This window comes from Alternaria triticimaculans (assembly GCF_023758025.1).
Source record: "Alternaria triticimaculans strain BMP 0046 chromosome Unknown scaffold_33, whole genome shotgun sequence".
In the NCBI taxonomy this organism is placed as follows: Eukaryota; Fungi; Ascomycota; class Dothideomycetes; order Pleosporales; family Pleosporaceae; genus Alternaria; species Alternaria triticimaculans.
The window spans coordinates 148,005-162,197 of NW_026055990.1; the positions used below are offsets into that span (position 1 = coordinate 148,005).

General features: G+C 52.5%; 6 protein-coding genes across 6 annotated transcripts; 4 read left to right on the top strand and 2 right to left on the bottom strand.

Annotated features, from left to right (window-relative positions):
- Positions 1 to 158: 158 nt before the first annotated feature.
- J4E78_010503 (uncharacterized protein) lies at positions 159 to 1,316 on the top strand (the record flags this gene model as incomplete). Its single annotated transcript, XM_049371081.1, has 5 exons — positions 159 to 341; positions 401 to 537; positions 586 to 917; positions 967 to 979; positions 1,055 to 1,316. 5 exons carry the CDS (start codon positions 159 to 161, stop codon positions 1,314 to 1,316), a joined length of 927 nt encoding a protein of 308 aa, XP_049217234.1.
- A 785-nt stretch (positions 1,317 to 2,101) lies between these two features.
- Positions 2,102 to 3,880, top strand: J4E78_010504 (uncharacterized protein; the record flags this gene model as incomplete). The annotated part of the gene is made up of 4 exons (XM_049371082.1): positions 2,102 to 2,212; positions 2,268 to 2,958; positions 3,020 to 3,505; positions 3,567 to 3,880. The coding sequence occupies 4 exons, from the start codon at positions 2,102 to 2,104 to the stop codon at positions 3,878 to 3,880; spliced, it is 1,602 nt and encodes a 533-aa protein (XP_049217235.1).
- Positions 3,881 to 4,739: 859 nt separating this feature from the next.
- J4E78_010505 (uncharacterized protein) lies at positions 4,740 to 7,185 on the top strand (the record flags this gene model as incomplete). Its single annotated transcript, XM_049371083.1, has 2 exons — positions 4,740 to 4,866; positions 4,919 to 7,185. The coding sequence occupies 2 exons, from the start codon at positions 4,740 to 4,742 to the stop codon at positions 7,183 to 7,185; spliced, it is 2,394 nt and encodes a 797-aa protein (XP_049217236.1).
- A 246-nt stretch (positions 7,186 to 7,431) lies between these two features.
- J4E78_010506 (uncharacterized protein) lies at positions 7,432 to 8,703 on the top strand (the record flags this gene model as incomplete). Its single annotated transcript, XM_049371084.1, has 1 exon — positions 7,432 to 8,703. One exon carries the CDS (start codon positions 7,432 to 7,434, stop codon positions 8,701 to 8,703), a length of 1,272 nt encoding a protein of 423 aa, XP_049217237.1.
- Positions 8,704 to 8,989: 286 nt separating this feature from the next.
- J4E78_010507 (uncharacterized protein) lies at positions 8,990 to 9,417 on the bottom strand (the record flags this gene model as incomplete). The annotated part of the gene is made up of 3 exons (XM_049371085.1): positions 8,990 to 9,137; positions 9,188 to 9,306; positions 9,358 to 9,417. The coding sequence occupies 3 exons, from the start codon at positions 9,415 to 9,417 to the stop codon at positions 8,990 to 8,992; spliced, it is 327 nt and encodes a 108-aa protein (XP_049217238.1).
- Positions 9,418 to 12,541: 3,124 nt separating this feature from the next.
- J4E78_010508 (uncharacterized protein) lies at positions 12,542 to 13,490 on the bottom strand (the record flags this gene model as incomplete). Its single annotated transcript, XM_049371086.1, has 2 exons — positions 12,542 to 12,894; positions 12,947 to 13,490. The coding sequence occupies 2 exons, from the start codon at positions 13,488 to 13,490 to the stop codon at positions 12,542 to 12,544; spliced, it is 897 nt and encodes a 298-aa protein (XP_049217239.1).
- Positions 13,491 to 14,193: the final 703 nt, after the last annotated feature.

A 14,193-nucleotide genomic window follows, 5' to 3' on the forward strand; every position in this document is an offset into this window, starting at 1 on the left:
GGTACTACAGCGACTGCGCCTCGCATCGATGAGGATATCGTCATTCGCTCGATATCTGAGCTCGGCAATTAGCAAGCATGTGTTCGGCTAGATAGGGTGCTACCTAGGTAGATGTACATGTTACACGCAGTCAGTTTCTTGCACAAATGACACCAACAATGCAGGCCGGCCTCCCTCATACTGATGCCTTTGTCAGTCTTGCTCTCCTCGATGGCGGCAGCTTTCTAGGAGATCTGAGCCGCCTGCATGCTGGTGAGAGCGGCACATTTCGCATGTACAACTGGGCGTTTTACATCTCGCACCAGGGAAGACACATACTTTGGGATCTTGGGTTGGATGAGGTGCGTAGGCCAAAATCGGGTTTGGCTACCTCAATCTTCTTCTGACTAGTTTCTTGAAGGACCGAAGTTGTTATACCCCTTGGGTCAACAAGTTCATGTTGGATATCGTAAATCACGTCGGACCAAGGAGGACTATCGTTCAGCAGTTGGCGCAAAGAGGTGTGGCTGCGGAAGATGTCAATACTGTCTTGTTCAGGTATGGATACAAGGGTGGCGTGAATGAAGTTCGCTGAGCAGCCTGCAGCCACGCTCATTGGGATCATTCGAGGCCCATCAGCGATTTATTTCCAAATGCGATGGCGTACTTTGGTCCCGGCACGAGAGCAGCATGTCAGCCAGGACATATGAGAGATCCAAGCCTACAGTGGGACGGCCGCTTCTTCGACCCGGAGAACTCGACAGAAAAATGGGATGAGCTACACGGCGTGTGGAAGCCCTTTGGCCCGTTCGAAAGAGCACTGGACTACTTCGGAGATGGCAGTTTCTGGATCCTCGATGCACCTGGCCATATGCCTGGTAACTTGGCTGCTGCTGCAAGGCTGCAAGATGGCGAGTGGGTAATACTTGGCAGCGATTGTATGTTGTCCCATGGAATTTCCATTGGTGCTCGCTAATCTTGTGCTAGGCTGTCATTCGCGGTACGTTAAATTGATTGCACCAGGCGTTTGCTGACGTGCATGGTGTATACTATCGGGCGTTTACTGACCGGTCAGGGATTTGCTGGACGGCACGCGAACAATTGCGGAGTTCCAAGGCCCAGGGGCAGTGAGCATGTCACTGCATACAGACCTTTCTTCAGCGAAAGAAACTATCGCTAAGATAGGACTGCTTGAAACCAATTTTGGTGCTCATACAGCGCTTGCACACGATGCTAGCTGGCTGAAGAAGGGCACGGACCAGGTGCTCATGTCGCTGCTGGACGACGAGATGCGAGTTGCAGCCCAGGAAAAGATACCGTATGATGAGATACCGTAGATGGAGTTTGAGGCACGAACCAGATTTAGTAACCGAATGTTGGAGGCCTGATGATCAGTAAACGCGTCGGTGGGTTCGCTACGCGTTTTTTCGTGGCGCGATTGCTGTCCGCAGGTTGGACGCACGAATGTGGATCGCGTCAATGTTGTGTTGCTAGATGTCGATAAAGCAACAAGCCAGACGTGACATGTTTCGAGGTCGCTTAGAGAAGTAAATGCAGACGTCCATTTTGCTGGGCGATGCTCGCGCATAGTCTATTCCAAGGTTGTGAGTTGGCTGTCTCACCCTAGCCATCACGCTAAAGACGCGCCTACCTGAACACCAACATCATGACGTCTCGCGTCGCAGGGTGCTGTAGCGCCCACACTACAGACAACGCCCCGCCAGCCTTACAAGATATACCGCAATTTAGGAGCCTAAAGCGCGTGGTAGGCAATGGCAACGGAGGAGATGAAAGAGATGTTCAATAGAGAACACGTGGTAACGGTAGTGGCCATGGCCCAAGCAAGCAACGCTATCTTGTCACACGCTGAAGTCCATCTCCAACCTCGCAAGCCTCTGAAGATACGGGGTCGATGCTTCCACGGCCGTAATTTACAAACATGCGCCTTTCCAACACACGCTAGAGATATCCCACCACCAAGCGCCACAGGATCGCCTAGTGCTGATTTACTCCACTCAAGTGCCAAGATGCCACGATCGGGGGGCCTGGATCAGCACAACCTCATATACCTAGGTACTTCAATCCTCCACACCTAGCAGACCTTACACTTTAGCCCTTCACAATGGCCCTTCGTGACCTACCATGGGTGACGATACTCTTCTCTGGCATCATTGCGGCGCTCGCATATGGCGTGATGAGATTGATCCAAGTTAGACGATTTTACAAAGATGTCGTACGTTGGCAGTATCCGGCACGAGCTATAATGAAGACAGCACTGACAGTAGCAGCCCAAACCGCCTCATAGCTTCTTCTTCGGCCATTTGAAACTGCTCGGCGAGACCTTCAAATCGCTACCCAGTGATGTACATTATCAGGCAGCGGTGGTTACGATCGCCAGGAAGTACAACATGCCAGGTGTCTTCTACCTCGATTTGTGGCCTGCCTCATTTCAGCAAGTTGTGGTGACAGATCCGGATGTTGCACTTGACATGACAGTCATCCGGAATCACCCCAAACATGAAATGGAGGCAACGATGGTCGACCCCTTGATTGGAAGCGGCAACATCGTCACAACGAACGGCCCACAATGGAAGTATCTCCATAAGATGTTGAGTCCTGCTTTCGCCACTTCGCACATCACCAACATGAGGCCGATGGTTGCTGACGAGGTTATGAAATTTCGGTCGAAACTTTCCGAGAAAGCTGAATCGGGGGAGGTTTTCAGGTTGGAGGACCATACTCTGTGCATGACGTTTGATGTCATATCGACTATGACCTTTGGCCGATCCCTTGACGCGCAGACCAAAGGCAGCCCTGCTCTGCAGCACTTTGAAAACATGTGCCGTGCTTTTATGACCACGCGAGAATCTCTGAACTACATCCGCAACTTTTTCGTCAACCGGACGGTTTTCGCCGAACGCGCAAAGTTCGATGCTATTGTGGAAGGACTCATCAACGAGAGATTCGAGATAGTCAAACGTAAGAAGCCCAATGGAGTCCCCGCATACTTGGACTTCGTGCGGCTAACACATAGCTGCAGGCGACAAGCTCGATCTCTCGGAGAAGCGAGGACTAGGGATCATGGACCTCATCTTGCGAGACTATATTGCAGAGCGACAGGGTGACGTAAAGGAGCTCGACCCCCAATTCACCAAAGATGCTCTCACACAAGTAAAGACTCTTTTGATCGCTGGACTTGGAACTACGTCGGATACCATCTGTTTCGGAGCTATGCTGCTTAGCGTTCACCCTGAAGTGGTACAAAGGATGCGCGAAGAGCACGACCGTGTTTTCACCCCCGGTATCGAAGCGACGTACGAGATGCTTAAAAGGGAGCCGTATAAGTTGAATGAGCTCACCTACACAAACAACGTCATCAAGGAAGTCCTGAGGTTCTATCCGATAGGAAATACCGCACGCAAGGGCATCGATACTCTCACGTATCAGGGTCGCGAATGGCCGACCAAAGATCGCATGATCTGCCCCGTCCAACTGGCTATGCATATGGATCCAGCGATATTCCCAGGCAAGTGACATCTATCGATCCTTCTTTGTAACACGCATCCGGTGGCTAATGCTTCGTCCAGATCCGCTCAAGTTCGACCCAGATCGGTTTACACGAGAAGACCATCCGCGGCACGCCTGGCGTCCGTTCGAGAGAGGACCGCGTGCGTGTCTGGGCCAACCGCTGGCTATGGACGAGTTCGTGATCGTATTCCTGCTGACAATACGCGATTTCGACTTTACTTGCGCGGATCTGAAACCCAACAAGACGCCTCGAGCAGAGTGGAATGATCTGGATCTGACATTCGGTGATCGCGCCTACCAGGAATTTGTTTTCGAGGCCAAACCACGAGATGGCATGCCGATGACCGTTAAGAAGGCCAACTGGCCACAGTAAGCGCGGCAACGGCTGCCAATTCGGGTCAATAGACGACATCAGTGGCGGTCGCTAGTATGGACTATCCCAGGGCTCCTGCTCCGCAACGCATGTGTGTATGTATTGACTCGGGAGGGGCGGATGGCGGATTGGGGTCGACGTGTCATGGGAAATTAGGAAATGTGCCATGGCTGTCATACGGTCAAGTCTTATTGCCTGATGCACGTTGACAAACTGCCGCGCGACACTGACGGAACCTGGGGTAGGTAACTTCCAAGGTTGGAAGCATGGCTGTTGAGGCATAAGCAAATACCATCAAGGTTCCATCCCGTCTTCCGTCAGCCCACATTGGCGCATCCCTTGCGGATGCTCGGCTGATGCTTATGCGAGACCATCCTGCAATTCCAGTATTTCACCGACGTCTTGTGCGTGTAGCTGCCGTGCCTTGAACTTACCGCTTCTCGGGTGTGGTGCTTACAGTCGTAGATTTACATTCAGCCTGAATGCATAGCCAGGCGCAGCCAATCGGAGGGCGGGGAGATCCACTTAGCGCGAACCCCTCACAGATTTTGCAAGTACCATGGGGCTCCGCATGCGGCTCGGGTACAATCTTGGCTGCCGTATGCCTCTGGGCCAAGCATCGGGAGTGGCTTCGGACACAAGACTGGCTCGGCGCTCGGAAATAAGTGGACTGAAGACCGCTGCTCAACCGCGTGGCCGACGAGACCATGACGTACAGGAATCGTGGGCCATGGTGTTTACCAACCGCGTGCTGACGCAGGGTCGGTGACTACGGCTATTTACTGTGCTATAAGACATGGAGTGAGGACGACGACGAGCTGCATCCGGACCATCCGAACCAAACCAGACAACCGGCGTCATGTTTACCTCGACGCGTGCGCTGCAAGTGTTGGCCTTCGCTGCGACAGGAGCGTATGCCCAATACGTATTCCCCGACTGCAGCAGTGGACGTTTGAGCAATGAGACCATCTGCGATCCTTCGGCATGTACGTTCATCTCCCACTCATACAACGTTCTGACGGTGCTAATCCCTTCCAGCCCCGCTAGCTCGTGCGAGAAACCTCGTGTCTCTCTACACTCTCGAGGAGAAGATCAATGCTACGAGCAGTGGCTCGCCAGGCGTTGCCCGTCTCGGCATACCACCTTACCAGTGGTGGAACGAGGGTCTTCACGGCATTGCTGGCCCTTATACCAACTTCAGCGATGAGGGAGAGTTTAGCTACTCCACCTCGTTCCCCCAGCCCATCTTGATGGGTGCGGCTTTCGACGATGAACTCATCACCGAAGTTGCAAAGGTCATCTCCACCGAAGCGCGTGCTTTCAACAACGCGAACAGGACTGGTCTTGACTTCTGGACACCCAACATCAATCCGTTCCGTGACCCTCGCTGGGGACGCGGACAGGAGACACCCGGTGAAGACTCCTACCATCTGTCTTCTTACGTGCAGGCCTTGATCCACGGTCTTCAGGGTGACGCGTCTGACCCGTACAAGCGTGTCGTCGCAACTTGCAAGCACTTCGCAGGTTATGACGTTGAGGACTGGAACGGAAACCTTCGCTACCAGAACGACGTGGAGATCTCTCAACAGGATATGGTTGAGTACTATCTCGTTCCATTCCAGGCCTGTGTCCAAGCGAACGTTGGTGCTTTCATGTGCAGCTACAATGCGGTCAATGGTGCCCCACCATGTGCCGATCCTTACCTGTTGCAGACCATTCTGCGTGAGCACTGGGGCTGGACGAACGAAGAGCAATGGGTCACATCCGACTGCGATGCTGTTCAAAATGTCTACCTCCCGCACCAGTGGTCATCATCTCGTGGTGGCGCTGCTTACGACTCCCTGAAGGCTGGTACCGATCTTACGTGCGGTACTTACATGCAGGAGCACCTTCCCGCTGCCGTTCAGCAAGGTCTGCTCGACGAAGCTGTTCTTGACCAGGCCCTTGTCCGCCAATACTCCTCGCTCGTCCGTCTTGGATACTTCGACTCTGCCGACAACCAGCCATACCGCCAGCTCGGCTTTGACGCAGTTGCCACCAACGCTTCGCAGGCACTTGCACGCAGAGCCGCTGCCGAGGGTATCGTTCTGCTGAAGAACGATGGTACACTGCCACTGTCTGTCGATTCATCTATGTCCATCGGACTTTTCGGTGACTGGGCGAACGCAACCGACCAGCTCCTTGGTAACTACGCCGGTGTTGCTACATACCTTCACTCTCCTCTGTACGCTCTTGAGCAGCTCAATGTTACCATTAACTACGCTGGCGGAAACCCCGGAGGCCAGGGCGACCCAACGACCAACCGTTGGTCCAACCTCTATGGCGCGTATTCTACCAGCGATGTCCTGATGTACGTGGGCGGTATCGACAACAGCGTTGAGGCGGAAGATGACGACCGCACTTACCTCACATGGACTGGAGCCCAGCTCGATGTTATCAGCCTGCTCGCCGACACCGGAAAGCCAGTCATCGTTGTGGTTACTGGAGGTGGACAGATTGACAACACTCCTCTCGTCAACAACCCTAATATCTCTGCCATCCTCTGGGCCGGATACCCTGGTCAGGATGGAGGTTCCGCCATCATCGACATTGTTACCGGAAAGACTGCTCCCGCTGGACGTCTCCCTACAACTCAATACCCCTCCAACTACATTGCCCAGGTCTCCATGATGGACATGAACATGCGCCCTGGTGAGAACAACCCTGGTCGCACCTACAAGTGGTACAACGGTTCCGCCGTCTACGAGTTCGGTCACGGTCTGCACTACACCAACTTCTCCGCTGAAGTCACTAGCGAGCTTCAACAGAGCTACGCCATCTCTGCCCTCACGCAGAACTGCAACAGCACTGGAGGTTTCCTCGAGCGCTGCCCCTTCGTATCTGTCGATGTCGAGGTTTCCAACGATGGCGATGTTAGCTCTGACTACGTCACTCTTGGCTACATTGCTGGAGAGTTCGGTCCTGCGCCCCACCCCAAGAAGTCGCTCGTCTCTTACAAGCGTCTTCACAACATTGCTGGAGGCTCTTCCGCCACTGCGACTCTCAATCTTACTCTCGCATCTCTTGCCAGGGTCGACGAGATGGGCAACAAGGTCCTGTACCCAGGTGACTACACCATGATGATCGACAACCACCCGCTTGCGAGCGTCAACTTTACCTTGACTGGAGAGCATGCCATGCTAGACATGTGGCCTCAGCGTCCCAACCAGACTGCTCAGGGCGTCGAGTACGTTGGTGACTACTGGTATGGAGGGTACGGTAGCGACTATGGTGCCGAGCCTGCGGAGTTCCAGAGCACCATGTAAATGTGTCCCGTATACCTAATTGTACGATGGAACGTATGTAGAAATCTATTGAATGACTACTATATTGATTGCAACACCTGCATTGTCCGCGTCCATTTTCAACTTCACTTCCACCTTCACCTTTGGGCCTACGCTCGGGCCACTGTTTTTGTTTGCTACAGCGACCAGCTTTTCTCATATTTTTACACCCACTCATTCTCTCCAACATACCCCGCCTCAATACTTAACGACGAAATCGAAGCACCAATGACACTCTGCGACGAGTGCGACAACGAGGGCGCGCAGCGTTGCGGCGGTTGCAGCTCAAGCTGGTATTGTTCCAAGGCCTGCCAGAAGAAGGCATGGCCACTCCACAAAGTCCTCTGCGACAGCCTCAAAGACTTCCAAGACCGCCCAAAAGCCGAGTGGCCTGGTGAGAAGTACACCCGCGCTATCTACTTCCATTACGACGAAGGCGCGCCGCGATTCGTTTGGCTCAGAACCTGCACTGTAGCCGGAGACGAGTACCCGTGGCTGATGACTTTTCCCGAAGCTCTCACCACCATCAACCAAGAAGAAGCAGACTCTGAAGAGTACGTCCGGATGAACAAGGATGAGATCTGCCACAACTACGCTCTCGCCCGCCGACTGCCGTACAATATCGTGGTCTCATCCAGGGACAACTTTCTCGGTGATGGGTCCACACACAACAAGGCCAGCAACAAGATCATTGACTTCTATTCCCGTCACTTGCACGAGTGGCGCGGTCCCATGATTGCGCATGGTACCGACGTCTACGATGACAACCCTCTCCGCCGGGAACCGTCCTACAGCCAGGATCTGGGCCCGTCAGATCTGAAAATCATCGCACACTGGCTGAACACCTACTTGTACAAGCCCCATACTCCCCCAAACATCAAGAGTATCCAGCAAGAGTTCCGTGCCGTATCTGGTGTGCGTATCAACTGCGATGGCGATGTCGAGGTTGACGGTCGTCCTCGTTATGAGCCGATGGAACTTCCCGCTTACCACAGGCTCTTCAACCAGGCCGCCACGGACATCTCCAAACATATACAGCTACCCATCGTTATCCAGCGTGTTCCTAGAAGTGTTACCTATTGGAAGAAGCAGTCAGACACTAGTAACACGGCACCTTGGGTGAACAGAGCAGCGACCTTCCTCAATAGAGCCTGCCAACCCGAGCGCGAAGAAACTGGCGATTTGGACTATGTTTGGGGTTTTGCACATACACATTGGCAGAGCGATGTTGGTGCGGTCATGGTAATGCGTAAAGACAAGAAGACACTCCTCCCCGAGCATGTCGATGCACTTGCTGAGTACCATGAGGATTACCTCTCAGACTTCTTCCAGGAGAAGTGGGAGAGTTCGCATCCGGGTGTTGAGCCTGAGCTGCAGCGCAGCACGGCGTGGGTTATGCAGGAGATCACCAAGGACAAGTTCGAGGAGTTCTACGTGGACTGGAAGTCGAGGCAGGTGGACGAGGTGAAGCAGCAACAGATCTCGCCTTACGAAGTCTAGTGCTGCTACGAGCTCGGTACCGGGCCGACTTGGAGTTCGTTCCTTCGTCCCGAGAGCTCAGTATCGAGGTGGGCGAAGGTTTCCGGTTCGCAAAGATCTGAAGTAGGTGATGCGATCAAACCGCATGGATATTCGCCATGGTTTCAAGGAAAGCTGTTGCTTAGCTAGTCATTAGTAGAGGTCCACGGTTACAATACGAATCAATACGAATCACACTATCGTTTCGTAGGCTTGGTGACGTATTCTCTTCCTTCATTATCGTCTAATATGCCTTGTTCCACCTAGCCTATAGCTTGCTCTTAAACCCGCCTACATCCTTAACGATCATAACCGACATCGGCTCCCTAAGTAGGTCCTCCCCGTTGACCGCCGCTTGTAGCTTCTTCAATCCCGCGCTCTTGGCGTGGAACATCAGAGCATCTTTGTCCGCATATCTGATGGTTGTCAGTTTTGAATTTGCCCAAAGCTTTGCGGCGTGAATTACGTTTCAAAGATGACAAAGCTCGGCGCGTCGCCCTTGGTTTCGCGCTGTAGGTGATACCGGGTGGTGCCGGGTTCGGTGGCTTTTACTTCTTGGGCTGCGATGTTGAGCAGTTCCTCTACCTGATGAGTATTAGTTGTTTGTAAATGATGAGGTGCCAATTTCACGCGTACCCTGTCTTGGTTGCCAGGCTTGGGCTTGAGGATGGCGATGATTTCGTAGCCTCTGGACATGATGACGTAATGTTCGACGCGCAATTGTTGGCTTGGGGGAATGCAAATGTCTGAGCGCGCAAAAGATGTATAATATGCAGGAATATTAAGAGATACGGGATATGCAGATAACGCAGCCAAGCCTGAGGTCGCGTCGTTGAGCTCGTCGCCGTCAGCTTACTTTCTCCGCTTTCCCAAAGTAGCGCCGAACCGAAAGATGCCGAGGCACGATTCAGGAGGTATCCACGCGTCGCATCACGGCGCGTTCACTCTCTTGCCAGTCACCATCACGGTCGCAATGGACGAAAGCATTCCAACAGAAGTTGCCGCTTGGCAAAACGACTGCCTACTCCACGCGCGCCTCTGCCGATGCAGTCCGCTTGCAAGCATCGGCGTGGGTCACGAGGTGCGGGGCAGATGCGCCCCCAGTCCGTGCCGCATCTTCCATCTCAATACTTATGATTCTAGTTGTCACCAGTTTCCGATACATTGACAATCATATTATCCTTGTATAGGTCAGCATAGCATTCAGATAAGCTCTGGGAAGTTGTACGTGCTTTCATATGGTAACGCTCAGCACGATCTATTCTTCCAAGGTTGTTATCGGTGCCAGGGTCTTGTTCTGCGATTTACATCCGATTGACCAAGGCCGCCAGGAGCAATAACAGTTCGATAGATTCATCAAGATGAATCAGTCTGGAACGCCGGAATCGACAATAGAAATGAGCACGACAGATTTATCACTTGAATCGTTGTCGTCAGAGAAAGAGAGACTTTTAGCAAGGCTCCATCAGCTCGCAGACGAAATGACCAAGGAACGGGCCGCACAGCTTGAAGATCCCCAAGCCGAAAGGGCCGATCCTGGAGATGAATTTGTAGTGACAACGTCAGTCGGTGAAGGTCGTGTTGATGTTTGTCCGGCTGCTGGACGGCGGTCGGACTTCACCATGAGCTGGGATGCGTGGGGGGTGTGCGTTCGATCGGGCTGTCCAGTATGTATCCTGCGCCGCAAGATCGTACTGGACTCTGGGTACACAATGCCGCAAGACTCTGAGGACTTGCCCGCCCTCGTTCTTTATCATCACGACCTTTTATTCGACAGCTTTGAGTTTGATAAGAAGCTCTTCGAATGGATCGTCGAAAAAAGCGACCTGGTCGAGGAGTGTGAGATCTATGACAGACAAGTGAAGTTCGGTGGCACGGGGACTTACGGGCCAGATCTTGGGCGGATGCTACAACCATGTGATCCGAGTTTCGGGGCGAATCTACCCATTGCATTAGACTGGATTAACAGATGCGACAATGAGCATCCTTGCAGAACCGATAAGCTCCCATCTTTACCGAAGAGGCTACTGGATCTCCGCGATGGAAGAGTTCGACTTGCTCGAACAGAGGGGGAGCATGGGCACTACGCTTGTCTGAGTCACCGATGGGGCTCGACCCTGATGTTGCAGACAAACGCGGTAACAATGAAGAAGTTTGAACAGGATATTCCGTGGCTAACCATACCACAAACATTCCAAGACGCGATTACATTTACACGTGGGCTTGGACTCGATTACCTATGGATCGATTGCGTGTGTATAATCCAAGACGATGCAGTGGACTGGCAGAAGCAATCCGGTGCGATGGCTGAGATCTACAGCAACTCATATGTTACCTTGGCAGCAGCTGTGGCTGAGGACTCTAACTCTAGACTCCTGTCTCACGGCGATCGGAGGTGTAATTTTGAGAAAATGCCTGTGGAACTTACGGTAAATGGAGTCGAAATTCCTGTATTTGGCAGACAAGCTTTAGAGCACGGTTCTTTTCCGTTGCTAAAGCGCGGCTGGGTTCATCAGGAACGCCTTCTTTCGCCTCGCATCATCTACTTTGCCAGCGAGGAGCTGCTTTGGGAGTGCGTCGAGAAAAGAGATTGCGAATGTGAAGGCCATCATGGTTGGGATCCCCGAGCTAAGATACCTAGAGAGTCCGCAGCCGATGGACCCAACGATGAGGCCAGCGATGAGACCAGCGATGAGACCAGCGACGAGACCAGCGATGAGACCAGCATTGGTTCCAGCGATCCCTTCTCTGACATGATGGACCCCAAAGACCCCCACGAGATGTGGCGTGTTATCGTGACCGACTACTCCACACTGGACCTTACCTTCCCAAAAGACTGCTTACCAGCCTTGTCTGGAATCGCTCAAGTTTTCGGCAAAGCGATGGAGGACGAATATGTAGCCGGCTTGTGGAAGAAATTCCTCATATCGGATCTGCTGTGGTTCAGGAGTCTAGAAGAAGCTGAAATGGTCGCGGCACACTGGAGAGCGCCATCCTGGTCATGGGCGTCTACAGAGTCGATAGACGAGGTTCAATTTCACGAGGTCGAACGGCCGCTTGCAGAGCTTGTCGAAACGGTTGTCGAACCAGCGGGCAGGGACCCTTACGGGGAGCTGACCTCTGCACATATCCGGATCAGAGCGAAGGGAATTTGCGCAAACATCCAGCGTGACCCGACCTCGCCGACTAAATATACTGTAACTTTCCGGTCCGGTGACGACACCCCCCTTCGCTTGAATCATCATGTTTGTCCACTGTTCAGCTTACGAACAACCAAGATCAAAGCGGAGGCTCTACAGCAAGTTATCATTGTCCCAATTGGAAGGAAGATCACATCCTATGGAGTAGCGATGCATTCAATACCTGAACATGGACTCAAGATTACATATACATATCCAGATGAGGCGCTATCATGTCTCCTAATTTCCAAGGACAAGACCGCTGGAGAGCGATGGCAGCGGATTGGGCTACTGCACCTTGGAAAATTTCCATTCCGGAACAAGGAGGATTGTACCGCTACTGAGGTATACATGCCGCGCGTATATTTAAAGCTGAAGAGGCATTATGGCTTGTCAGACAAGGAGATTCAGTCGAGATACGAAGAAGGATTTGAAGCTCAAGAGGCCATTTTTCGAGCTTTCGATGACGAGCCTATGCAAGAATACACCCTTTGGTAGCTATCCGCCTTCGCAGTCGTCACCGAGTTTTACCCTAGCTCTATGAACAGTATGCTTTACCAAGAAGAGTGTGACTTTGGGCCTCGCAAGACGTTACATCGTAGATCTGATAGGGCGTTCTCCATCATATAAATTCAGCATGATCATGCGTCGTCACCACTGCCAGTACTTTCCGGCTCGATAACTGCTCTAGCTCCAAGATCGTACCTGTCACCTTCACGCAAGAAGTAAAACCTCGCGTTGGACGGCGGCAGAGGCCTCTCCCAGCTTCCTTCTCTCGACCAGAAACCACCATCGTATACCAATGCATACGTGCTGCCAATGACTTCCATCTCGTTCTTGTTGACCACAAGCGCAGTGTCTTCGTCAATTGCTAATCCGAGCAGCTCCGGGTAGGCATTCAGAATCTCAAACATGTCGAAGTGCCTGTTGCGTACAAGGACGTGCTGGTCGATGGCTGAGTTCTTGAGATACCCGAAGCCGACAGTATGGTCGCCTGGAGACCTCGTTAGCGTTTATCTTCTATGGCATGTATCCAAGAGGCTCACCTATCATGATAGTGTTGTTTGCGGTATCACCACGAGCAAGGAAACTGCCAATGATACTCGCGCCAGCACTAGATCCAGAGATAACACCTCCGGCGTCGAGAACATCCTGAAAAGCTGCTTCGGTCTTGGTGCCAGCGTAGGCATCGACGAGTCTCCATTGTCTACCTCCACCGAAGAAGACGCCCTTCGCACTCAACAGTGGGGCAATGAATTCATCGGTATCGGCAACCGCGGGATCGTATGTATGCAGCACCGTCACATTGTTGGCCCCATACTTGCGGAACGCCACTGCAGTCGTAAAGTTCTGGTCGTATGTGTCCTCGCCGCCTGCCGTGGGAACCACAACAATCGATGCATTGGGTCCGCCAGCAAGGGCAATGATGCGCTGGTAAATGCTCTCGCTCTGCAGATTTCCTCCAACAATTACGAGGTGGCCGTTTTCTGGACCGACATAAGTCGTGTTGGTGCCATTTGTTCCGTAGATGGGCGTTGCGATGGCCGTAACCGCAAGAGCGGCGGTATAGAAGAAAGTGGTAAGCCGCATGATGGATACGCTGACACTCGAGAAACGGGATGATACTCAATGCGAAAGTCTAATACATATACTGTCGACTGTCAGTGGCGGCATCTTATCACAAAGTTGATGCTGGGGATCGCATCATCGTGGGTCTTGGCCTGATTGGGCGGAGATCGACAGCACCTGCCTGAAGGGTATTAAAACCTCAGCGGCAACCCCACCCTTCCATCTCCCGGAGCATTGGCACGGAGATGCGCGGTACAAAAGGAACGGTTTTGCAGGAAGTCAGTGGCTTGGTGGTGGGATGCACGATCTGATGAGATGAATGAAGACACGCGGGGCGCTAAGCGAGGTGATGATGTCACGCGTTCAGTGCCTCCAATTTTCGGACATGATAAATGATTGCTACCCTTTCTTTTAAGACGATCCATCGCCTATTCAAAGTTGTGAAAGATTGGCATCCTTTCACCATTCGGCGTAGCTGGGCTTACGAGGCCAAATCATGAGTGTCAAGCTGTCCCACATTTTGCCAAGCGATATACAGCCTTCTGGGTGAAGAATTCTTCCTGATATCGCAAGCTTTGTTTATATCTCTTCGCTTTCTTCAATATCGATTCTTGATTTTTGAACACCTGAGACTGGTCTGGTAACATTCTGATGACATCATCCGCGTGGTAGACGAGCTCCACTGGATGACCCTTGCCGTTGATATAGACAGCCGGACAGCGCC